The following is a 25,894-nucleotide window of genomic DNA, read 5'->3' as shown; positions in this document are numbered from 1 at the left end:
TGAGTCTGAGCTCAAGCTCCCCAGCCGACACAGAAACAGGCCTGGTAGTAAGTGGTTAGCATTCTGAGGTATGAGGATCCCTGGTAAATTCAGCAGCATGTGGTGTCTGGAAACCAGCCCACAACATAAAAACACTACAACCGAGCTCCTAACTAATACTGCTATTTAACCGCTGTCTGAAAGAGAAGGAAAAAAAATCCCCACTACATTGGGAGGTTCTAAGCTTTCATATAAGGTGGTGCAAATAGTCTTCTCTTTATTGTATCTTAGAATTTCTTAAGAGAATCCTCACTCAGCGATCATTTCTGTCGTTAAAGGCACTTTCAATGACATGATTGGAAGGGAGCATTTCAGCCTCAGTGGAAGCAAAATTATTACTTGGAACACCTGGGGAGATAGGCGCCAAATGGGGCACTTAACAGTGACTCAACAGACAAGACAGTCTCGAGCACCTCAACAGATGCACCCCCAGAGAGAAGTGTGTGCCCTGAAAACACTGGTATTTTTCCTTTAGTTTTCCAGCTGTTTCTATGTATAGCTCTGTAAAAAGATCACACTCACTACTTGATTTTCAGGACACTAGCCCTAACTCTTCCTACCACAGCTGTGCTTGACAAAATTAGCAAACAGCTAGTCCTACAGGGAAGGGAAAAAAAAAAAAAAAAGGGTGAATGGAACCAGGCTGAGCCAAGCTTTCTCACAGCACAGGGAGCTGTCCTTGCCCACGTAACGCCGGGACCAGTGGCTGGACCTGTGGCCCCTACTACTGATAATATACTTTTCAATAGGCAAGATTATCTCTAGATATAAATTGTGGGGTATGTATTTTTCTTTTTTCTCTTCTACAAACATTTCTTACTGATCTCAGGCTTAAAAAATGAGTTAAGTCAGAATTATAAAAATTACATGGTAAGAGTTGAGAAAGAGGGAAGGGCTAAGTTTTGCCTGCGAGTATGAGTTGAGGATCTCGATCCTTCACATCATACCCCCACCCAGAGGACAAATACAAAAATAAACACACCATGTTATACATAATACAAAGTGTAAATCTACAAACACAAGTGTACTGATTAGTTGTTCCTCAGAAGCACAGTTTTCCTCCAGTCCCTCAGAGAAGGAGTGGGGACGGGATGGTTTTCGTTGTTTCTTCACGTCTTAAAAAGTTTCTAATACCAGTCTCAGTAGCGCAAACAATCTCACGTGAAACCAGACGCTGTAAAAATAAATTATTTTTGGAGAAACGTGGGTTCCTCTGTCTGCAGCTCAGAACTCGTCATGTCGTACTAAGGCCTCACCAAAATCTGTGGCCTGGCTGCCCACAAATAAATCATACTTGTCAACAATCTCCTCCTTGGTAAGCTTGCCATCCTGAAATTAGAGAAGAGTGAATTGAGGCAAATATATTTCCCATTCCAAACTTAGAAACACGGCTATAGAACAATCAGTAATGGTTTGGCAAGATTTAAGAGTCTAATTCTCAGTAAATTAAATGTGAACTCTACCCTCACCAACCCCCAGCCCTGTACACAAACACACAAGGAGGGAAAATAGCAATTAGTACCTTTTTCTTACCAAGAAAGTTAAAACTGGAAGGAAAGAAATAATACAACTCAATAACTCAATGCCAGAGATACAGGTTTGTTTCTTGGGGAGAAAAGACCTGATTCTGAGCAAACTGTGGGACACCTGCTATACAAGGGAAGTCAGTCAGAAGAACTGGGTAAAATGCTTCAGAGGGAATCAGGTCATTACCTAACAGAACAACAAAACCTGCTAATATCGAGCACAGTCCTCACTTCCGTCACGCCCCGGCTACCAATCAGACTCCAGACACAACCCCAAATGAAGACCCAGACACTCATCCTAAAAGGGATCTAGGCCAGATTCCCCAGGGATGATTACGTGACTTTCCTTTTCTTACAAACCTCAGGGGACACCAACTGGCTACTGAAGCCACTGAGCAAGAACTCAAAACAGACTGACCCTTAAAAAGGCTTGATGATAAGAAACTGCTTTTGAAACTGAAGATTAGCCTTAAAAGGATGTTCAGAACACTAAAACCCTCCAAATTTAGATGGCGAACACCACTCTTTCAATGAACCAAATGCGTCAGATAATTGATCAGGGACAATTTTAACAGGCTCCAGAAAAAGCTTATTTATAATCTACTACAAAGGACTTAATTTTAAAAAGCATACTTGATTTAAGAAGGAAATAACCAGCTTCGAGTAGACAAAATGAGCCTGTAATAGGTAAAAGAACAAAGAAAAGAACAAAGCAAAAAAGGGCAAAGCAAATTTCCCGGGGACCCGAAGAGAACGGATCACAGGCTGCGTGCCGGACACAGGCTGCATACAGAGGTTCTTTTCTGAAGCCTAAGTTCCTCCATGCTACATACACTGGGCAAAAGGGTTTCTAAAATGAGATCACGTGGCTAGTGCTGCCCTGTAAATCTCCCATTTCCAACTTGAGCTTGGTAGCAGCTTAGGTTAATTATGACTGTTAATGCTTTATGTATCTTACTAGGAAGTTTTTAGGCAATCCCCTGGAAACAGACTTCTCCACTGCTCAACTGTTTGGGCCTGGCCAGACCTACCTTGTTTTGGTCTGACTCGTAGACTAGGTGCCTGGCTTCTGCCTCTGCATGATCGTAGTCTGAGGGGAGGATCCAATCTTTGGTCTCTTCCTTGTCCATCTTCCCATCACGGTTCTTATCTCGAAACTCAACAAATTGTTCTCTCTCCGTCTTTACCCATTCTGGTTCATCGGCATTTCCATCATGGCTGTACATGTCACCTGTGTGCACAGAAATGCAGAGAGAAGGTGGGTTTGCTTTTCCCAAAGACTGCTCGTGCTAATCGGACCTCCTTTCTCATCCAACTGTTTGGAACCCATAGCAGTCACAAGGGTATTTTAGGTCAGAGAGAACTTAGAAAACAAAGTATTTTCCTGAAACTTAACTAATCTTGCAACAAGAATACTTCCAGCTGTTGATTTTGAGTGATATGAGAGTAAAGAGAGTCCTTATCTCTTAAAAAAAGTGCAGAAATAAAGAGAGATGACTAGCATCAAGAAAGATAAAGACTAACTTTTACAAGACAGTTGTTTCCTACATTCCATTTTACTTCAAGGTAGCTAATTAAAACCAACCATTGATTTTTAAAAGGTGCTATTTTAAATTCTCAAGAAAATTTGAGAAGTGTATGATATAAGCCAAAACTGTCTACCACCCAATTACTAAGTATATTTTAGAATATATCTCTAAAATGATGGACATTTCCTTATAGACCCATATGCCATTATCACATTTTACAAAATCAACTTATTATCTAACACCCAGTCTAAATTTGAATTTCCTAATTATTTTTTAAAGTTGGGTTGTTTAGCCCTGGCTGATGTGGCTCAGTGGACTGAGTGCCAGCCTGCAAACTGAGAGGTTGCTGGTTTGATTCCCGGTCAGGGCACATGCCTGGATTATAGGCCAGGTCCCCAGCTGAGGGGATGGGATGGGGTGGGGGGGAGAGGCAACCATTTGATGTTTCTCTCCCCTCCTCCTTCTCTTAAGGAAAAAAAAAAGTCTTAAAAGCCAGACTGTGAATCAAAGGGTTGCCAATTTGATTCCCAGTCAGGGCACATGCCTGGGTTGTGGGCTAGGGCCCCAGAAGGGGGCACGTGAGAGGCAAGCACACACTGATGTTTCTCTCCCTCTCTTTCTCCCTCCCCTCCCCTCTCTAAAAATAAGTAAATAAAATCTTTAAAAAACAAACAAACAAATGAGACCCTAAATGGAAAACACAAGTAGAACGCAGTGAAAACAAAAGGCTCTAAGAGGAATCAGCAATCCTGATCCCTTATCCATCCACGGGTCTCTTTTATTCTATTCCCTATCTTCCCCTGGGGTTCCTAATGCCAGACGAGGCTCCCCGTAACTCTTTACTGTCACTTCCACAGGGCACCTGGGATGTGCTGTATCAGTGCTGGCCTGTACGCCAGCCACTGGCCACACGTGGCTCTCGAGGACTTGACATGTAGCTGGTCCTAACTGAGGGGTGCTGTAAGTATAAAATACACTCTTACAGACTTAGTATAAAAAACAAGAGCCCTCAATAATTTATGATAATGTTGAAATTACAGCATTGCATAGAATATTTGGTTACGTAAAATATTATTGAAATTAATTTCATCTGTTTCTTCATACTTTACTTTTCTGATGTGGCCTTAAAAAGTTAAAATTACCCGTGTGACTCACATTCACACTCTGCCTGGACAGCGCTGTTACAGACACCTGACCGCAGCCACCATCCCTCACACCGGTCTGGCTTGCTAATGCGCTAAGACTTGACTGACGGGGTGAACGGTCGCTACTGGTGAGCACGTCTTCCTAAGCTTCCCAGCCTCTTGCAAGAGAAACGCTAGAAGCAAACTTACCGATATACTCTTCCAGATCAATGAAACCATCGGCATTCTTATCTATATCCTCCATCGTTTCCTACACAGAAGAGAGTAAGAAGAGACTGAAGTTAGTATCTGGATAAATTAGTTTTGGCAATTACTTATCATTCACTAAAACACATAAAGGTATATAAGTTTATATGCAGACATGTGGGTATGGTTAAACCATAGGAAATTACTGTTTTTCTAGCTGAAAAATGATAAAATATTATCAATGTTTTAGGCTTCGACCTAAACTGACTATGAGTCTTCTTGAAGCAATACCGGCACTCTTTGATAACGAGCCGCTAGTCACAGTCATGCTCCAGTCACACGACACGAGAAGTGGCCGGTGCAGGCCTACAGATACAGTCTACACTTTACTGGTAACTGCCTTCTGTGAGAACAAGCCGGCATCCCCGTTCTTACGCAGTACTGATGACTGGTCGTGGGGTACTTTAAAGAATAGGATTTTCTCTCATGCTTACAGTATGAAGCCACCAAGAAATGGCGAAACACATTATCTGATGGTAAGTACTGCTGTACTAAACAGAAAGTCCTCGGCACCTAAGATAAATGATTTGATCCCAGAGAAACAGAGGGACAGAGCTTGGGCTCATCCTGGCCAGCACTTACACAGCAAGTCATTCTTCCAAATTCAGAGGAGAGGCGAAACGGGGAAAGGTGTAAGCAACAGAAAGAGAGCGCGCATTCCTGCCGAGCCCTGCTCTCACCCACCTGCACTACTATATCTTTCATGTAGTCATACTCCTCCGGGTGCAGGAAGGCTGTGAACTCCTCCTTCGTGGCTATAAGGTCACCGTCCTTGTCTGCCATTTTAAACCTCCGCTCATCTCTGACCATCATCTGTTTATAGTTAAATCCATCATCAGGGTCTGGATCATCTAGAAAAGAAGAATTTAGGTTAAATCTTAAAAGACTTCCAGAAAACATAAGAATGTGTGGACTGGGGAATCAATTCCCCAGAAAGACAAATCAAGCGGTGAAGACGTAACTCTGGATTGCACAAGCACAATCGCAGCAGCACAGGCTTTCGGAGTGCTTGGTAACAAAGACCTCAGAGAGAGGTCCAAATTCAATGTGAATGTTTGCCGTTCAATATGGAACCCGGGCTCCTGGAAGACGCGCCTTTCTGTAACTCTTCACCCAGTTATCGGGTGTTGAGACTGTTTGAGGGCTTGAGTTTTCTGGTTACATACGAGGGGCAGTGGTGGTTCTAAAGCCACAGAGCCTGGGTTTGAATCCAGACTCTACCACTTTCTAGCTGTGTGACTTTGGGCAAGCAACCTCACTGGGCTTCAGATCACTCATCTGTAAAATGGAGATGACAATGGTTCCTACCCCACAAGGCTGTTATGAGGTTTAAAAGGAGCAAATAAGTTAAGGACTTAGAACAGTGCCTGGCATATATTTGGCTTTCAATAAATGTTAGCTATTGCTACTTTTATTAGATATTAGGCTCCCAGTAAGAAGCTAGATATCAAAAACCTTCTATGCCATTCTAGGCCACTTGGATTCAAGCAATAGAACACCACTCTGAAAGTAAGACGCTAGCCACATTAGGGTAAGGAATGCTTGTTCCTGCAACATACTGACCAAATAAAAAAAGATAAGTTACTAGTTTTATAAAAAGACACACTTGACATTGTAGTTCAATCTTTCCACACTTCAAGCATGATTAAAAAACAAACAAACAAACAATTGCTCTGTTTTGACAGGTGAGCAGCTTGAAGCTTCATTCTTTGTCGAATGTCAAAGTTCAGTAAGGCAGCTTATTGAGTCACGAGGCTCTGGGGATTGATTCTATATGTGTATATTTAAAGCTGTAATACACTGAAGATGGAGAATTTAAGGAAAAAAATCACTTCTCAGATACTAAGTTATCTCCTCTAAACAAGTAATGTTTTAGTACTTACTACGTAACGTAAGAAAGGTAACAGAAGACAACTTATACATCAAGACTAGATTCTTAGCTAAGAGCCCTTATCTTCTCCTTAGAGTAAAATACGGTGACTGGAATCCAGGAGTCTGATAACACACACACACACACACACACACACACACACACACACACGCACGAAAAAGGAAAACATAAACTTTATTTTCAATGACTCAACTTAGGTGCCTATCCTCACAGCTCCGAGTGCTTTATCTGTCCTAGGCACCGGCCTGCACACAGCTTTGGGTAGGCTGTTGATCTAGTTTTGGTATAGGCACCGTGGATCTTTGTTTTTTATATTTTACTTGTGGTGGAGACAGTGCTACCGGTCCTTTTGTGGAAAGCAGATTCATTATGAAAGACGTGAAGTAAAAGCTAAGATGATTTATACCTGAACTACTAAATCAAGAACACACGAAACACTCCTCAGCCCTTCTGTAAGACGACTCAGTACCCCGAGGGCACTGCCCACCCACATGCCTTCAGTAAAGGACGCCTTATAAAGACATTGTTCTCCAGCCAGTGCTTCAGCTTATGCAAAGTCTGTCAGTAGAAATACTCATTACATTGAATCATTTACCCAGTGAGTGAACAGAGCTCTCAACAGATTTTTATGCACATAATCACACAAACAGCTTAAGATTTTTTCTGGGCAGCTACTGAGTGCCTAGGTCTGAGCTGAGATTTATTAGCATACCATTCTATTTAGATCAAATAAATCAAGAGGGTACCAGCCAGAGAGCGAGAAGCACAAATGCTTCTATCTGCCCTGACTTTTTAATACACGTGCTCTTAAATTGGGGGAAGTCTATGTTTGGTTCTTGGCTAAGTGTCAAGCTTGAAGACAGACTGCCACTTAAGTCTTAGGAATGAGAGCAGGCCGACACAAATAAAAGTCTCTTCACTAGAAATGCATGCGGTCCTGTAATTAACATGGACAGCTGGCTATCTCGTGGGGGAAAGAGGCCATTATACACTCACTGCCTATTAGTCAGGGGTGGAAAATGCCTGCTTTAACCCAGAAACTTGCCCAATTTCTGGGATAAAAATGCAAGAGGGAACATTTATACACTCTTGTCCCAAATTGTTAACCATGTATAATAGCAGAATCTTACTAACAGGAACACCAAATCATCACCCACTCAGTTAGATCGTCATCTAGCATCCCCAGCAGGCAAGAGTAAGAAGTGAAAAAAGTCACTAACACGTGGCCCAAGCACACACTAAATCAACAGAAAGCAATAAAAAGTCACGTTCATTTGCCCTGAAGCATTTGCAAAGCAGTCTGATAAACTCATGTGCCAGAGAAAACAAATGGGAAATTTTCACTTCTGAAATTCAGACATACTGAAATAAATTTTATCAAGGAAAGCTATCTTGAATCTTTATTTTATTAACGAAAGACTAATTTTCCTATTCTCACAAGTTATACAGGAAGCTAATTTGGTCTGAGTTTCAGTTCTAACACCTTAATGTGACCATGTCAACAAAAATCTCAAAGCCTCTTGCTTTGCACTGTCGGAACAATGCAGCCTTTTAAACAAAATCTACTCTAAAATGATCTCTCTGAGGATGATGGAAATAAAAAATGGTAAAATATTATTAAAATGCTGAAGATGCAGATGCCAGAACCTTGAAAACGAAAGTTAAACAAATTTTAAAAAATATGTAACATACGAATTCAAAATGAACAGAATAAAGGGAAATCAGCTCAGCATTGAACTAAGGTAAGCAGTTTCTTCCTTTCCTTCACTGTGGGACCCATTTGTTTCTTTGACTCAAGACCATGGTCGCTGCCAGGCTGACGTCTTGCCCCTTACCCAGGTAAGTGCCATAAGTCACGTTCCTGTACTCATCCCAGGAGATTAAGCCGTCTTGATTCATATCAAACTCCTGCCATTGGTTTTCAACATTGTCATATATGTATTTCTTCTGGGTGTGCTTAATCCAGGATTTCAGCTCCCCCTCCGTCACAAACCCATCTTTATCCGCGTCTATTTTATCTACAATCATTCTACAAGACAAAACAGTTACGTTTCAAAGTGTCAGCTCCACAGGCTTTTTCCCCTAGATAGTAGGGACCTACCTAAAACGTAGCCGTAGGTGGCATTTTTATACTCCTCCCAGGAAACGAGGCCGTCCTCATTGAGGTCATGCCCCTTCCACTGTCGCTCTACATCCTCGTAAATCCAGCGCTTTTGTGCAAATTTAATCCAGTCTTTGAGCTCATCCACAGTGACAAACCCGTCCTTGTCGCCATCTATTTTACTTACAATCTTTCTGTAGAAAATGCAGAGAAATCCAGCAAGAGGTTAAAAGGACACAAAGCTCTGGATTTATTCAGCCAGGTTTGTGCTGTGACCACAAGTGTTGCCCAAGGTTAAAGCATGGAAATAAAAATTATCCCCAAAACAAAACCGCCAAATAGGCAACTGAAACTTTTTTCCTTAAGTGCCCTGTTATGGGTCTGTGATGAGCCATCTGGATAAGGCAAGCACAGGCCATGGCCGGTTCACTTGGATCCAAAAACCAACCCAGCCTGTCCCACTGGAGGTGGGTTGCAGACGGTGGTCCGGGTTCGGGAGTGAATCTTCTCCACTCCTGGTATCAGACAACATGCGCATCTTTTTATTTCTTGGTAAACAGTCACAACCACTGGCGTGGTTTTCTAAAAATTCAAAAATTTAAACCAGACTTTATAACATTCAGCTCCTCTTTTAAAAAGATAACATTTTTTTGTTGTTGTTAAAAATACAAAGCTATCAAAAAAAGTTCTGGGATCACATAGCTCTCAAATGAAGAAGATTACTTAAAAAACAAAACAGGTACACACAGAGGCAAGTTTACTCTCATAAATGGCCAGCAGCTTATTATACACTATGTTGAATTAGGTTTCTACATATATCCGCAAAAACAGAGAACTCTGAGGAAGTAATGTGGGAAGAACGCATATCTCTGAATATGAGGTTAATAAGCAGAGAGGGTTAGCGTGCAGATGATAGAGCAACACTACAAAGCTTAAGAATCAATATACTTCGCCCTTACGAGCTTCTCTTTTCTAGATCTGTAATCTTAATTGAAGGATTTCAAAACATGTGCATGATAAGAACATTCCTGTTTAAAAATGCAATCACCTACTCACGGAGTCTAAGACAACAAATGTAAAGTCACATAAGAAAGTGGCCCAGTTTGGAATAGGAACTTTAAATCAAAACTTCTAACAGAATTGAAATTGTGGCATTCCCCTACGCTCTATTACATGCAGGACTGAAAAAAGACAGTCACCTGGTAGCAGGTAATGTCTTTTCCCAGTGCTCATTTTATCAACTCATTGGAAAGCGACTGGATCACAGAGTGTAAGGGACACTATGGGAAAAGAGTCATCTTGATATTAATATGGTGTTAGGCATAACTTAAATCCTATAATTAACAAATATTTTTCCTCCAGAGAAGGTGTAACTTATAGCTTTTGATCTAAAACATTAACAGAAAAGGTAAAGCAGTAACAAGCCATCTCTTAAATATCCTCCTCTATCTACATGGACATAGGAAAAAAAAATTATTTGCAACTTTAACCCTGTAGAGTTTTAACAGTAGTAATGGTACTGACTACTAACAGTGCTATTGTACCATTCAGGAAAAAAAGGGCAAGGTATCAGAACCCCTCCCATTCCCTGAAGAAAAATTTTAACTACTACAAACAGCCTAAAAAGAAGGATCATTCAGATTTAAAAAAAAAAAAAAAAAGTGACTGTTTAAGAAGGGCTTTTTTCAATGATGTTCGCTGTACGCCATTCTACTTATTTCAATAGAAATATCCCAAATGGTTTAATCCAGAGGTTGGGGACATTTTACTGAAAAGGGACAGACAGTAATTACAGGGTGGGGCAAAAGTAGGGTTATAGCTGTGAGTCCACGAAAGACAGTTTATTCTTGTATTATTATTTAGTAATCATTGTATTATTTTTCCATGCAAACAACTGTAAACCTGCCCTGTAGGTGTGCCCCATCCTGTATTTTTGACTTTCATGGCCACATATGGTTTGTGGCATATTTTTTGCTTTTTACACAACCATTTAAAAATATAAAAGCCAGGCTTTCCCAGCCTCCAACCTCTGCCCACCCAGGCCAGCTCATTTTATTGGCCTCAGTCTACTTTACCAAAAGGCCATGGAAGTATAAATAATAAAGCAAGAAAAGCAGGAAAAAAATATATATATATAAAGCCATTCTTATCTTGCTTGTCTTCCAGCCCGAAGGCAGTTGTAAAAGTACAATGGAAGTGGGAGCGTTCTATTTCAGACACGAAGCTCTAAAGTCTGATCTTTAAAACCCCGTGTAAATTTATGAAGCCAATGGTGGTGTTTTCCTGTGGCACTGGCAAACACCACAGGTATAATTATGACACCACTAAATAAGCATTTATTCCAGGGCAGACAAAATACACGTAGTAGACCTTATGTTATTTCTCCTAAGAGGCAATACATGCCTCTACATTTCAAAAAGCATAAAACAAAACCTTTGGTGGTTTTTTTTTTTTTTTTTTTTTTAAACAACTTGGGTCAACAGGTGGGCTCCAGCAGGGTTCATCATAGTTATCTGAAATTTTCAGCATGCAGACTTTTATCTTGCCTAGAGTGCCGTTTGCTATGTCAAGGTTGTGGGTTCAATCGCAGTCACAGCACATACAAGAACCAACCAATGGATGATGCATAAAGTAAGTGGAGCAACAAAAATTGACGTTTCTCTCTTCTTTCCCTTCCCCCTCTCTAAAATCAGTAAACAAAAATTAAAAAAAAAATTGTATATATATGCACATGGGCGCTTTTCTGAGAAAGTCTTTAGCTTTCATTAGACTCCTAAAGGGCCTGGGTCTGTGGCCCAAAAAAAGATGGTGAACTGCTCCAGTTAACTTCTATAGCAAATATATCAAGGGTGGGAACTTTTTTAATAATAAGAACCACCATCTCAAAACAAATCCTCATTTGAAGGATACATATATGAAAATAAAGGATATTTAGACTTCTTAGGTGGGGGACATGGGGAGAGGTGGGAAAGCTGAGAATAAACACGTAAGAAAAAATGTTCTGCCCTGGCTGGTGTGGCTCAGTGGATGGAGGGCTGGCCTGTGAACCAAAGGTTGCTGATTTGATTCCCATCCAGGTCCCCAGTAGGGGGAGCTCAAGAGGCAACCACACAGTGATGTTTTTTTTCTCCCTCCCTTACCCTCTGTAAAAATAAATAAAATCTTGAAAAAAATGTTTGATGTGTCAACATTCTTAACAAGAAAATGAACTTAAAACTTTGTATTAAAATTGTTTTAAAATGATTTCTGTAGTCTTTTAGTTATTACTAAGATTTAACAATAGTAGTACATTTTTACAACTACAGGTATGTAAAATACCTTGTCTCCTAATAATTACTTGCTTATAATAAGATGAAAAAGAGGGGGAATCTGTTGTTTCCTTCTAACAGTATGTCACCTTAAAAACTGGGGACATTTGTCATTATCTCCAAAATTTGGGAGAAGCAAAGAGTAGTTGGTTCATTCATAAATTCTTTGAAAAATATGATCTTTCTAATCAAATGTGGAATCTGCTCATGTGCTGAACTTTTGATATTTACTAGTGACAAAAAATATTTTCTCTCTACGGACAACTCCCAGCAGAACTATTCCACTGCCTGCAGAGCCAGAACCTCCTGGGGGACACCCAGACTGAGGGCTCTTCGTTACTTAAGAGTAATTCTGTGAAGAGATGTGTGGAGACAAGATGTGGGTGGGACATGCATGTTATTAAGAGGCAAGACATGAATGAAGACTGAGAACACCCTCATGCGGCTCAATTTTCAGCCGGGAATGTTAGTATGTTTATAAGATTAAAATGAAAGTGAGCATGGTCTCTCAGAGTTTAGAAAAGCAACCTAATAGAAGGCCGACTCTTTAATACATGTATTTTCTCTACTTACTTTCAAATGTTTTAAGATAGTTTCTCATTCTACACGGCAAAATCTTTTGATTATTTCTGTTAGTGTTTAAGAATAAAATATTGTAGAAAAAATAAATTTATCCTTCAGTACCACTCAAAGCAAACCCTATAATGTCTCCTAATCACAGCACTACCCGTTGAGAGCAAAATATTTTTGGAAGTTCCTAGTACAACTTTCCAACACATCTCTTGAATATAGTTCAGAAAGTAATACCAACTGTGATCACTGAGGAAAAAATATTCTTTAAATTAACCTGCATTTCCTTAAAAGCAAGGCTTTGGAAGAGCCAAAAGACATTTTCAGATCCTCAAGCCCTGGCCAGGTAGCTCAGCTGGTTAGAGTGTTGGCCCAATACACCAAGGTTGTGGGTTTGATCCCTGGTCAGGGCACATATAAGAACCAACCAATGAATGTATAAATAAGTGGAACAAATTGATGTTTCTCTCTCTAAAAAAAGAAATAATCAACTGGAACTCTAGCAAATCAATGTTTTAGGTAAAAAGACACTCGCTGAGTGAGGCATGGACCCTGACTACGGCCTAGCTGTTACTGACACAGCAACTCATACTCAGACATTAAGTATATTACCTTTCAAGTCTTCTAAAGGGCAAGGTTGGTTTGTTTTGGTTTTTCTTTTTAATTAAGCAAATATCTGAGAATGAAAACAAAGAGGGTGAGGAACATTCTTGGAAATCATAAGATTTACAGAAATTATTCAAAGATTCAATTTACAGTTTATTATCCACTCAAAGACATGGGTTGGGCAACAGTGAATAGGTCAAGAATAGTTCTTAAAAATTAAAAGGGGTAGGGAGGAGAAGCCCTCCTTTCCCCTACCATCTAATGTCCCTTTGGGATCAAGCTGGGTCCTTCAATATTTGTTACATTTATGTAAAAAATGACTGCTTCGTAGAATGAGGTAAAAACTTATTCAATGGAGAAATGTATGAAAGCAAGTGTTAATTAAATTTTAGTGGTAGCAATTCTGTGATTAGTTTTCGTAAAAGGTAGTTCAGCAAAGCTATACTGGGTGACTGAGCCAGAGAGAAAAAAAGAATGCGCTGATTTGTAAAGAAATGTCATTATGTGAACCAGCCCCCTGAGAGCTGACACCTTACCCAAGTCTTTCCTTGCTCTCTTCTGGTGTCAGCTGATCAAAGGTCTTTGCTTCTTCAGCACCCAAGAAGGCATCATGGTCATAATCAAAGCTCTGGGCATCATCGTGGACCTTGTCGCTGAGCTGAGGCTCATGGTGCACACGGTCCTTCTTTTCCGTGGGCTTGCTCAAGGCAAAGGCTGTGCACAGGGATAGGCACATGAGAAACTGCCGCAGGTCCATGATAATCAGATCTTAAAGACAAAGAAAGGTGGTTAATTCAAGAGACAGCATGCTTAGTAATTTAAAAAGCTCACACCCAGTTAAATTACTGATTTGCTATTATCCCAAATATTACTTATCCATAAAATAACTACAGTAGACTATCAGACTTCCTTGTTTTATGGTGAGAAATTTTCACCAATTTCCTTCATCTGATTGTAGACTGACAAGGAATTATAGTTAAAACTTCCACCTTGTAAGTAGTCTCTTTTGAAAAACACCAAAGGAGAACTTTAATCCTGTTGCCCAAGTTCGTAAGACTTAAAAGTGAAAGAACCAAGATTTAAATCCAGACCTCCTGACTCCATACTTTACTTTTTATATTGTACTACATAAACGATCTGGTCTTCAAACCTACCTGGCTGGTAGTTGCTACAATCACCTAGGAAGCGTTGAAGTTAAATCCGGGCATCTGTAGTTTTCAATGCTTCTCAGATGATTCTGATGACCATTCAGATTAGAAGCCAATGAAATACCTGAGCAGTGTCCCTGGCTTACAGCACCAAGCCACCTCCCCTGTCCAGGCTCAATGTCAAATCCCCTTCAAAGATCAAACCATTCAGGCAGTATGGTGATGAATAGCAACTGCTTTATCACTCCATGCATTGGGTTTCCCAATCCTTCCCAGTAGTAGGGATCACCTGGGGTACTGTTCCAAGTACAGATTCCAAGGCCCTACTCCCTACCTTCAGAATCTCTGCAGTCACAGGCAATTCTAATGAACAAGCCTAAGGCTAGAACATTTTATTGAAGGAAAAAGAAAAGTGACCAGCCCTGGCTGGTGTGGCTCAGTGGACTGAGTGCCTGCCTGTGAACTGAAAGGCTGCCAGGTCGCTTCCCAGCAGGGCACATGCCTGAGTGGGGGTGTGTGACAGGCAACAGATCAATGTATCTATCGATGCTTCTCTCCCTCTTTCTCCCTCCCTTCCCCCATCTCTGAAAATGAATAAATTAAATCCTTAAGAAAAAGAAAAATGTGACCAAAAAGTTACTGAGAAACTTCAGGATAGCAACCTGTTTGGAATGCTCTACAGATACACCACAGTACTTTCCAGAGAAGTTAAGGTCTTACAGAGAAAACTGTAAGATTAAAAATCAAGGGCAAAGATTTTCCCCAGGCTTTCATATTTTAACTAATCAGAAAGACTTCCCCTAGTGGTGAGAATGAGTGCCTGCAATTTCACATTACCTCTTAAGTCATTTCCCTTCATGACCAATGGCTCATTTCCTAGATGGACAGGTAATTAGGCAAGAGGCTTGTCGTGGGCGAATTGCATCCCCCCAAAATAAGCTGAAGTCCTAATCCCCTGGTACCTGTGAATGTGACCTTATTTGGAAATAGGATCTTTGCAGATGTAATCAAGATGAAATGGGCTCTAATCCAATGACTGATTTGAACAAAGATACAAAGAGAATGTCATGTTATGAAAAGAGGCACAGATTGGAGTGACTAGTCTACAAGTCAAGAAACCAGAAGCCAGGCAGAGGAAAGGAAGGATCCTCCCCAAGAGCCTTCAGAGAGCCCTACCAACAGCTTGATCTCTAACTTCTAGCCTCTAGAACTAGGAGAGAATAAATTCCTGTCCTTTTAAGCCACTCAGGTTGTGTTAGTTTGTTACAGCAGCCCCAGGAAACTATACAATGTTAGAGGACAAGGGAACACTGCATTATATGCAGTTAAGTGCAGGACCTTATCCTAAAGTCTGTAGAGTAAACCAGCCACAGACTTCACTGTCTCCAGATATCACTAGTGGCACAATCTAGTCTAAGGGATCACGTGATATATGTATTTTTTTTAAATATGACAATTCTTTCAGCATAGCTTCTCAATCCAGTGGTTCTCAATCCAAATGGTACCCTAGGATCAACTGGAGAGTTTTCAGAACATACAACCATTACATCCCACCTCTATTAATATATATTTTAAAGATTTTACTTATTTTTAGAGAGAGGGGAAGGGTGGGAGAAAGAGGCAGAGAAACATTGATGTGCGAGAGATACATTAACTGGTTGCCTCTCATATGCCCAACTGGAGACCCAGTCCACAACCCAGGCATTTGCCCTGACTGGGAATCGAACTGGCAACCTTTAGGGTTGCAGGCCAGCATTCAATCCACGCAGCCACACCAGCCAGGGCTCTATTAATATTTTTAAAAGTAGGATTAAGAACCACTATTCTAACCAAATTCTCAAACAGCCATAATAGTAGTTTCTTAAGAAATGTACCCTGAAAGTATACTTAATATGAAGGAACTACCTATATCTGATCCTGCCTTAAAGTTTGGGAACCAGAATGAAGCATGAGTTGTGCCAGGGGATAAGCAAATTAAATATGCCAACAGGTTAAACATATTTCAATGCATCTATTTTTCTCCTAACCCCAAATGGTAGCTAACAGAAGTTATACTGTATTACCTTGGATTTATAGCCTTTTGGATTCAATAATGCCAGGAGCAGTTAATGATGAGTATGTTATATACAGATTCCTTAAAAGTAAAAGGAAAGCAAACAAGACAGTGCCAGTAAGACAAAGAGAAATGTAGCGAAGGGGATAATGGGGAGCAGTCACTTCCCAAGTGCCCATTCTCCAAATGAGTGGCTGCTGGATGGTTAAGTATGATGGAACCTAGGAAGGGAAGCAATGTAAAAGCAAGACCTGGAGACCACTGAGAAAGGGGAAGAAGGTGGCACTTTTCCTGAGCTGTTCCCACCAATGTTAGAATTCAGCTAAGCTTCTAAAAGTTTATTAATATTCTGTTTCATGCTATCTGATCAAAACACCCAAATCTGTATATGAAGATATTTGTACACAGGTGTTCTATGATGATAGTTTATAAAGATAAAAAAAAAGGAAAGCAAGTGATTATCATGGGATGTAAAGTAGAGCAGAGGGAATATAATCAATAACACTGTAAAAACTATGTATGGTGTCAGGTGAGTACTAGACTTACTGGGGGGGTTACTTTGTAAGTTACATAAATGTCTAACAACTGTGCCGTACACCTGAAACTAATGTAATATCGAATGTTAACTGAAACTGAAGCAGAGAACTAGTGAATCTGTAGCACGGGACATTACACAGTGGTTAAAAAGAATGAGGTGGACCTATATGCACTGAATCTGAGAACTCACCAAGATCTGTCAAATGAACAAAAACCCACCCACCCAACAAACAAAAATCAAGTTGCAAACAATGTAAGATCTCATTTATGTGAAAAGCAAAACCAAACAACCTCAACAGGTTGTTTGGTTTTGTATAAAACATGAGTAGAACATGTACATACAAAAATGGTATGGAAGGGTAAACCTGTCAGTAAACAGCGGCAACCCCTACACTCAAGGGAGAAGAAACGGGGTGGGGAGGCTGGTGTGACGTGAACTTTAATACTGTCCTCTGCTGTGTTATTTATTTTTCGTAAATGAGCACACACTCATGTATACTACCTTTTTACGTCCATTACATTTTAAACACTATTATAAAAACTCTTTTCAGTATTAGGTAGCACAGCAAACATTTTCAAGCCATTTTTCCAGATTGAAAAAGCAGACTACAGGAAAAACTTATCTATTGTTAGGATGGAAAGCCTATTAAATTTTTTTTTCTTTTATTGATTCTAGAGAGAGGGGAAAGGAGGCAGAAAGAGAGGAGAGAAACACTGATCAGTTGCCTCCTGCATGCACCTGGACTGGGGACTGAACCGGTAACCCAGGCATGTGCCCTCACCCAGAATCCTGAGACCTTTTGGTTTGCAGGATGAAACCCAACCAACTGAGCCACACCAGCCAGGGCAGAAACCCTATTTGTTAAGTAAAATATATTCTTCTACAATAACACTCCAGCCTACGTTAAAAAATTTAACCAGTCAATCAAATCAGCGGGACAGTGAAAATTAGATTTAGTGGCTCTCTCAAACATCAAAGTGAATATGCCTTTACTTTAGGGCAAAATGAAACTTCTATCTCAAACTACTAATAGTTTTTTAGACAAAACTCTTTAGAGACAAGTAACAAATTATACGTATGTTGCTAATATTTTGTAATATATCTAAACAATATCCATGTTAGACTAGGCTTACAGAATTAAGTAAAATCAAGAGTCAGCCCTGGGTGGTGTGGCTCAGGGGACAGAGCGCCTGCCTCGAACCTAAAGGTCGCCAGTTCTATTCCTTGTCAGGGCACATGCCTGGGTGGGGCCAGGTCCCCAGTGGGGGTGGGCAACCAACTGATGTTTCTCAATAAATAAATAAAATCTTTTTAAAAAAGCCAAGAGTCATTGCAACAGAGGATTTCCCTTACACCTATCAATAAGGGGACTTCACATTTAGAAAAACTTTACAAATGATTAATTACATCCCCAGAATAAAATACCCTCACAATTCTTGCAAACCCCAAATGTTATATTATGAATAAATGCTTAAGCCCACTAACATTATCAAGGTCTGGAAAAGATACTGCACACAGTTTTGATACATGTGGCATATAGAAATGCTAACAGACTGATGCCCTGTGACATAGAGGGAAAACTGCATTTAAGTTTGAGGCTTAACATCTTGATACAGGATAAAAGAAGAATTCCATGGTAAAAGTCAAGTGACCTAGTTTTACCATTTATCCATCTCTCTTTTCTAACCCCCTCTCAATTAAACTTAAAACAATATAAACTTAAGATATTATTTATTTATTTTTAGAGACCGCGCCTGGACCAGGGAGCGAGCCCCCAATCCGGGCATGTGCCTCGACCCTCTGCCCTGCAGAAGGATGCCCAACCAACCGAGCCACGGGGGTCAGGGCTCTCAATTAAACTTTCAATACCACCTTTTCTCCATTCCATCAATCAGTACTCCTCAAGTCTCCGCAAATCCAGAATCATTCCTTCCCAGACCCACTTGCTCTTTTTTCCCCTCACCCACACTCTCTAGGAGTTGTCTATGTTGCTCTTTGCTTCCTCACCGCCTACTGTTACCCTGAAATCTGTCATCTACCGCTGATAAAACTGCCTACAAGGGTCACCAAGGACCACCGGATTGACAGAACCAATGATCCTACCTTTATCTTCACAGCAGACAACGAAAACCTTCATTTAACATATACTTTACATAGACATATAATTATGTATAATTTATATACATATACACATAATCACTCTTTGTGCACACATGTACCTGCAAAATATACGAACTCCTAGCTATTAGAAGCTAACAAAAGGCCCCTTGTTTTATGTTTGTCAACACTAAAAATAAAGGACTGTACTAGCCCTGGCTGGTGTAGCTCAGTGGATTGAATACAGGCTGCAAACTGAAGGGTCGCCAGTTCAATTCCCAGTCAGGGCATATGCCTGGGTTGTAGGCCAGGTCCCCAGGTCCCCGGTGGGGGCCACGTGAGAGGCAACCACACACTGGTATTTCTCTCCCTCTCTCCCCCCCTCCCTTCCCCTCTCTCTAAGAAAGGAAAATAAACAAAATCTTAAAAAAAAAAAAAAAAAGACTGTACGAGATTATCTAAATCCACATCCATACAAATGTTCCAGTGGACAGGATATTTTATGTGGGGGGACGCGAGACAAGTAGAAACCCACTCTTCACCAAGGTGTTTAAAGAACTGCAGTAGGGCTGTGATTTCTGAAGCATTGTTCTCTTTTCAACCAAACTGCAACCAAGTTAGAGAAAGCTAAATGACCCTGTTTCTCCTTCTCCCACCATTATGGCTGCACATCAGTGAGTAACAGGATTTTAGGAAAAAATACGATAAACAGAAGTGAAGGACTTGGTTGTATAAGCTTTTACCACATGATCTAGTAGGTAAATCAACAGTTGTGAAAAATCCATCTTCCAATCTCCCATTTCTCAAGCGACCTATAAACTGCTCTAAAATTCTGTCCCACCGTCACCAAGGGTAACATAATTTTTTGTTGTTTTTAAATCCTCACCTGAGGTCATCTTTTCACTGCTTTTAGAGAGAGGAAGGGAGAGAAATATTGATCAGAGAGAAGCATCCAGTGGTTGGTTGCCTCCTGAATGTGCCAGGACGGGACCCTGGACCTGGGATCAGACGGGAATCGTAGGCAACCCGACCAGGGGTCTCCTGCACCCACGCCCAGACTGGGGATCAAACCTGCAATCTAGACACATGCCCTGACCGGGAATTGAACCTGCAGTATTTCAGCTACAGGATGACTCTCCAACCAACTGAGCCACACTGGCCAGGGCTGGTAACATCTAACAGTCTGGTAACACTCTCGGGTGGGGGCGGAGTCTAGACTTGCATGCCCAGGACAGTAGCTACTAGCCACATGTGGCTACTAAGCATTTAAAATGTGGCTAGTGTGAATTAAGATGTGGTGTTAATGTTACAATTTATTATCGAACAAATGGTATTCTGTACATGTTGGATTAAAAATAATTTCACTTGTTTAAAATTTTCACGTGGAAACTTAAATGTTACATGTGCAGACTGTATCATACCCGTATTTCTATTGGATAGTGCTGTATTAGACACACAAACAAAAGGGCTAGAAAAGATGTCATCCTCTTGTAGTATGTCACCAATAATTTTCTCATGAAAGTTACTTCCGTGAATTGTTTCAATAAGCTTATAAGAAAATATTAATGGCATAAGCTTGAATTTTTCCATAACAAGACTTAAGAATCAGTTTATTTTATCCATTCAAAAATTTCCTTGAAAGCTCTAAAATCTTGCCACTTCCTCCTCTTCCTTCCAGTCATTTTTTGTAAAAATCTGTTGGTCACAGAACACTTAAATTGTTTCAGGGAAATTTAGATGCCTGGAATAAATTCAACTTCTCAAGAACATTAGCACTGAGTGAGCCCACAGTTATTCTGGTTGACCAAAGGCGCATTGCTCAATGTGGGAGACATGGGTGTGGCGATAAAATTCCAGTTCTCTGAGCTGGATAACCAGGAAAAAAGTTTTCCTCTATAATGCAGCAAAAGCAGGATCTCACTGTCTACTCTGTCTAGTGTCTACTCTGACTTGAATGGGGGAGTGGGCGGGGGCCAGCACAGCTTAATGGCAATTTACCCATATTTTGCCATGTATAATGTGCACTTTCTGCCCAAATTTTTGAGGGAAAAATAAGGATGTGCATTATCCATGGGTATGATGACTACACACCATGGGTATAACAACGGGCATAATAATCCGTGTATAACGTGCACAAAAACGTGGGTGCACACTATACATGGGAGCACATGAGACTCGGCAAAATACAGTAACTATACTAAGGCCTAGGTTATGAAATCTAGAAATTAGAGCTATTTGGTTATCTATCAGACATTCTTTACTTACAGATGGTGGGACAAGTACCACCAATAGATCATCACATTAAAGAAATAATGTCATCCTTCATGATTTGATGAGAGTTATGATAATGAGCCCTGACTGGTGTGGCTCACTTGGTTGGGGTGCTGCCCCATAGATCAAAAGGTCACGGGTTTGATTCCTAGTCAGGGCACGTGCAAAAAAAAGAGTTATGATAATGATAAGCCATTTTCAATGTCTCTCTTGTGATGAAGCAAATTTACATTCGTTCATTAACACAGTATAATTATTTGTGTGAGTGAGGGCATACATTTATAAGACAATTGAGTACATAAAAGTGCAAAATTTCATTGTAGAAGAAAAGCTTTGAGAATGACAAACTATTATTACTCAGGCTTCACTGGTTCTGTAACTAAAGCAAACCAGTACAAACTTTAAACTTTTCTGGCTACAGAATGAAAAGTTTTCTTTAAAACTTTAATACATGATTAATTGCCACAGGAATGCTACAAAATGTAGGAACAAGAGTCTTGGTTTCTAGTTGCAGTTCCGCCGTGCACGTATAACATACATAAAGTCCTTGAGAATTTGGTAGTTATTTTAGCTCAACCTCCCTTCAGTGCCAAATGTCTATAAATAATTTTTTATCAGAGATGAAAAGACCTATCTCATATTATCACTCCAGCTGGAAGTGATCTGTACCCATTCCTCTAAACCAGCAATTTTCAACCTTTTTCATTCATGGCACTCATAAACTAATTACTAAAGTTCTGTGGCACCAAAAAATATATATTTTTTGTTAATCTGCCAAAAATAGGTATAGTTTGATTCAGACTGGGTGGCTATTGTTGTGTTAGCTGTTGTCTTTTTCTATTTGACAATCTAAGGGGGAAAAGGTCAGTGTCCCTGACGAAATAGTCAGATACCATGTTTTAAAAATTGTCGCGGCACATCAGTATGCCTCTTGCAGCACACTGGTTGAAAATCGCTGCTCTAAACTTCTATAACACTTGCTGGTACCACTCCACAATAATGACCAGAGGCTACTTTAAATAGTCTCTTTAACTCCCCTATAAATGTCACCTTTTGGGAAGGCAGGGATCTCAGCTAATATAAATTAATACCCCTCTACAGCTCTAATACAGTGTCTGCACTTTTTATATACCAATACATTTTACTGGATTAGCTGGATATTACTTGGCAGCAATGTAATTCCTGCTTGTCGATGCTCCCCAACCCCCTCTTCTCCTCACCGGATGTAGTGATCAGCCAGCAACAGGAAAAGTGTTATTTCTGCAGTCTTAACTCTAACACATAAATTACAACATCAACAAAATGCATATTTAAGAGTTCACAGAGGATCTAGGATGTTATGGCCTAGCAAGCATCTCTAAAGACTATCCCATGGCTACACGCGTCCTTCCCCTGTCCCTGATACAGAAAAACCTGTTAATATCAACGTACTACTAATCTCTACTAGTGCAATGTATATAAAATACCATTAATAAGTATCTTTAGACACATCACTGGGTGAATGGAAGCAAACTGATTATACTGAGAGTGATGATGAGTTGATTTCAAAGTTGTATCTGAGTACCATCCACTCAAACATTCTCAGTCCATCTTTGTCAGCTCATGGTTCTCCCAGTTGTGATTCTTAAGAGGATCCTATTGAAGACCCCTGAATCACTGTAAAACCCAGATTATGCCCAAGCAAACTCAACCTCTCTACACACAAATGAGGGGGGACCCCAAACAACAGGAATTATCTTCTGGAGGGCGGGCCCCTTCTAGTACAGGCTTCCTCTGATAGGTGAGTGTTTTACAATAGGAGCCCATCTGTATCAGTGTACCAACTGGCATTGTTGTGAGAGGCTGTGTTCGGCTTCAGTAAATTTTTTTGGAAGACTCTTCCAATGCCACCTTCCCAATGGAATGGGAAGACTCTCCCATTCCATTTCAAGAAGGGGTGATTTCCAGCCCACAACCAACTGAGTGTTCAGCAGTTTTTGACCAAAACCAGCAAGACCCTCCTCGCCCCACCCTCCCTATACACCCATATTGCCTGGACCAGTTTTTTTTGTTTCCCAAAGAAAAAAATCCTCAAAGGGAAACATTTTGCCGACATGGAAGAGGAGAAACAAAATAACCTCAGAAGCACTAAAAGGCATCAAAACCTACTGAATAAGGTCAAGCATGCATTTGTCTTATGTTAAGTTCCATTCTGTGACAGATTAATTTATCAGAGATGACAGTTTTCTACCTCCCAGCAACCTTATTTATGATTCATTAATATTGACTTTATGGTCCATGCCAGGAAGTAAATGAAATTCAGTTCTCAAAGACACTATTCTGTGAGTTTATACACTTAGGAATTGAGATTGAAGGCCTCCAAATTTTATCAGGAGACCCAAGGGACTTTTGCCTTGAGGCAAAAGCAGCTTTCGAAACTGCAAACCACACTACTAGTCTCTTAATCAGGGCAGCTGTAGGGAATTAAGTTTTTACTTGGGGCATGCTAAAAATCATAATTAGACGCTGGGGCAGAAGCAACAAGACAAGGTAAAAATGCAATTCCCTAATAAAGCTTTTAAAACTTTTTTCTGTCGCTGACTGAAGTATGCAGCTAAACATGGAAGCTCGAAACATTTGCCTTTTCTTAGTATTATAGAAAGTTCTTTTTTAATCAAAGTATTTTCATGCTTTCTTTCCCCCCTTGCTTTTCTACACCCTCAGGGCCAGCGAACACGACTTTCCTGGCAGATGCACCGTACTCTGGGGATGTGGCCTTGGGGAGGGGTTGGCAGACGCAAGCCAGCTCGAAGAGAGAAAGGTGGCAGGGAGCTGTTCCAATGACACTACCCGACTGCCCTCTGACCATCAGGAGGTAAACACGAGTGACCCCCTAGTCCGCGGGCTTGGTGAGGGGCTCGGGGAGTGGCTGGGCCTAGGGATGGAGGACGTGGCAAGCCAGACACGAACAGTAGCCCAGGGAACGTAAAGCCGGGAACCGGAGTTCGTCAGGACCGAGGCTCCTTCCCGAAGCGCGCCAGAAGGCAAGCGGCGGCCTCCAACCCAGGCTGCGCGCCGGAGGCCACAGGGTCGCGAGCCGGCTCAGGCCCCAGGTCCTCGAACTAGCAGAAACACAGGCTACGAACAAGGGAGAAAACTGCCGCATCAGGGGCGAAGTAAAAATGAAAGCGAAAAAGGACGAGCCGCGGAGAAAGGGTTGAACTGCGTCGTACCTACCTTTCCCGGTAGCACCTACAGCCCAAGTTGCCGCTGCCGCAGCTCACCCGCCGGCTCAGCTCACGCGCGCCAGCACCACCTAACCGGAAGTGGCTCTTCGCCCCGCCCTTACCCGCCTCTCCAGCTGCGGATTGACCAATCAACAACAAACTCGCATCTGACGTACAGTTTCCCTGGGTAGCCATTGGTCCCACAATCGCGTAGCCGGGATTGGCTGGAAAGCGCCACGTCCCCGCCAGCGCGCCTAGCTGCGTGGACCGAGTTCCAGCCTAGCTGGTCCTGGGTCCTACGGGATGGCCGGCCCCAGCCCCAGCCCCAGCCCCAGCCCTACACTCTGGGCAGCTGGTGGGCGGGGCCGCCTGGCTGCCACGTCCTGGTTCACAGCGTGTGACTAGGTCTCCGCGGGGCTTCTTGGATTACCCTGCTAGTTATCTTCATGCCCAGGAGCGCCTAGTGCTGAATTAATCCCACTGTATGGTGAATGGAAAAGGGGCCCATACTAAACCTGAGAAGCTCAGGGGAGGCTTGCAGTGACAGGCCTTAGAATCTTAGAGCCCGAAAGTAACCGCATAGGATGATCTGAACTTAAAAATTGCTAACTGAAAGCTGGTCATGGGGGGTGGTCATGCCCTAAGCCTGTAGCTTCCTTTACAAAGGTCAGTGTTTACGTGCATCGAAGATAATATACCGTTGAAATGTCAGAGTAACCTTTCCCGGACCCCATCAATGCACAACTGTGGGCACCAGAGCAGGAGACCAGAGGAGCCCCTCATTGTTATCTTGTTCCCTGCATACCATCACTATGTGTTTTAAATGTTTATTAACTATCCTGTACCCACCAGTGTAAAAGAAGTATGAATTTCTCCATCTTGCCGTTTATCCAATGCCAGAGATTTCCCAACTTTGCTTTCTCCCATCTCCCTAATCTACCACCAAGGGATTTCATGTAACCCTCCTAACATCTCCTTTGATTCTATTGGACAAAATAAGCTGCAAAACTGCCATTCTCCAAGGCATTTTCCCAATTCATTTATATTTTGCTTCCCAGCAATTGTCATCAGATTGGCTCAAACACACTGACAAAAATTCTCTACAGGTTTGAACATTTCTTATATCAACAGTATCAATTGCTAACTGTATTGAACAACTCCAACTTCTTTCCCTTTAGCATTACCTCTATGATGGGGTAGTAGGCTCTCTACTCTGGCTCCAGAGTAAAGAGTATCCAGAATACCTTTCCACTTTATTTCCCACCACTCCCTCTCACATGCCTTGCTTCCTGACCACCATCAGGTTTCCAACGGCCCGCCCTTTCACCTCTCTGTGGTCTTTCACCATCAAGTTCCCTCCTGGACCTGGAATAAGTGCATTTTCCACATTCTTTGACTTGCGAATGCCAATAGAAGTTGCTGGTTCATAGACATCGCGGTTAGGATGTTAGCTGTATAAGCTTTTCCTAACCTCATTAGGCATAGTAAGTCCTCCCTTATTTGTCTTTATAACACTATGTATCTTCAGTACAGTTTGCCAAATTTAAGTATAAAACGCTGCTTATTCAAATGCCCTCTCCAGACTAAGCCCGAGGGTAGAGATCTGCCTTATTCATTTTT

At 41.3% G+C, this 25,894-nt stretch overlaps 1 protein-coding gene across 2 annotated transcripts; it reads right to left on the bottom strand.

Moving 5' to 3' along the window:
- Nucleotides 1–24,391, bottom strand: CALU (calumenin). Of its 2 annotated transcripts, none has more exons than XM_024554951.3 (7): nt 24,285–24,391; nt 13,498–13,729; nt 8,478–8,671; nt 5,170–5,336; nt 4,429–4,489; nt 2,597–2,796; nt 1–1,368 (listed from the first exon to the last, which is right to left on the bottom strand). In XM_024554951.3, exons 2-7 carry the CDS (start codon nt 13,716–13,718, stop codon nt 1,264–1,266), a joined length of 948 nt encoding a protein of 315 aa, XP_024410719.1. In that variant the 5' UTR covers nt 13,719–13,729; nt 24,285–24,391; the 3' UTR covers nt 1–1,263. The 2 variants fall into 2 exon arrangements, with proteins under 2 accessions (XP_024410719.1, XP_024410720.1); XM_024554952.3 differs by lacking the exon at nt 8,478–8,671 and adding an exon at nt 8,212–8,405.
- Nucleotides 24,392–25,894: the final 1,503 nt, after the last annotated feature.

The sequence above is a fragment of the Desmodus rotundus genome, chromosome 6 (assembly GCF_022682495.2).
Source record: "Desmodus rotundus isolate HL8 chromosome 6, HLdesRot8A.1, whole genome shotgun sequence".
Classification (NCBI taxonomy): Eukaryota; Metazoa; Chordata; class Mammalia; order Chiroptera; family Phyllostomidae; genus Desmodus; species Desmodus rotundus.
This window is presented reverse-complemented; position numbering and strand designations above follow the sequence as displayed.

What these genes read in the sequence shown, in the direction of transcription:
- CALU (XM_024554951.3), bottom strand. Translation starts at nt 13,718, where the DNA reads ATGGACCTGCGGCAGTTTCTCATGTGCCTATCCCTGTGCACAGCCTTT. An exon ending in GAGAGCAAGGAAAGACTTGG is followed by an intron (nt 8,672 to 13,497) that starts GTAAGGTGTCAG and finishes CATTTTCTACAG; the next exon opens with AAAGATTGTAAGTAAAATAG. An exon ending in CACCTACGGCTACGTTTTAG is followed by an intron (nt 5,337 to 8,477) that starts GTAGGTCCCTAC and finishes CTTCTTTTCTAG; the next exon opens with ATGATCCAGACCCTGATGAT.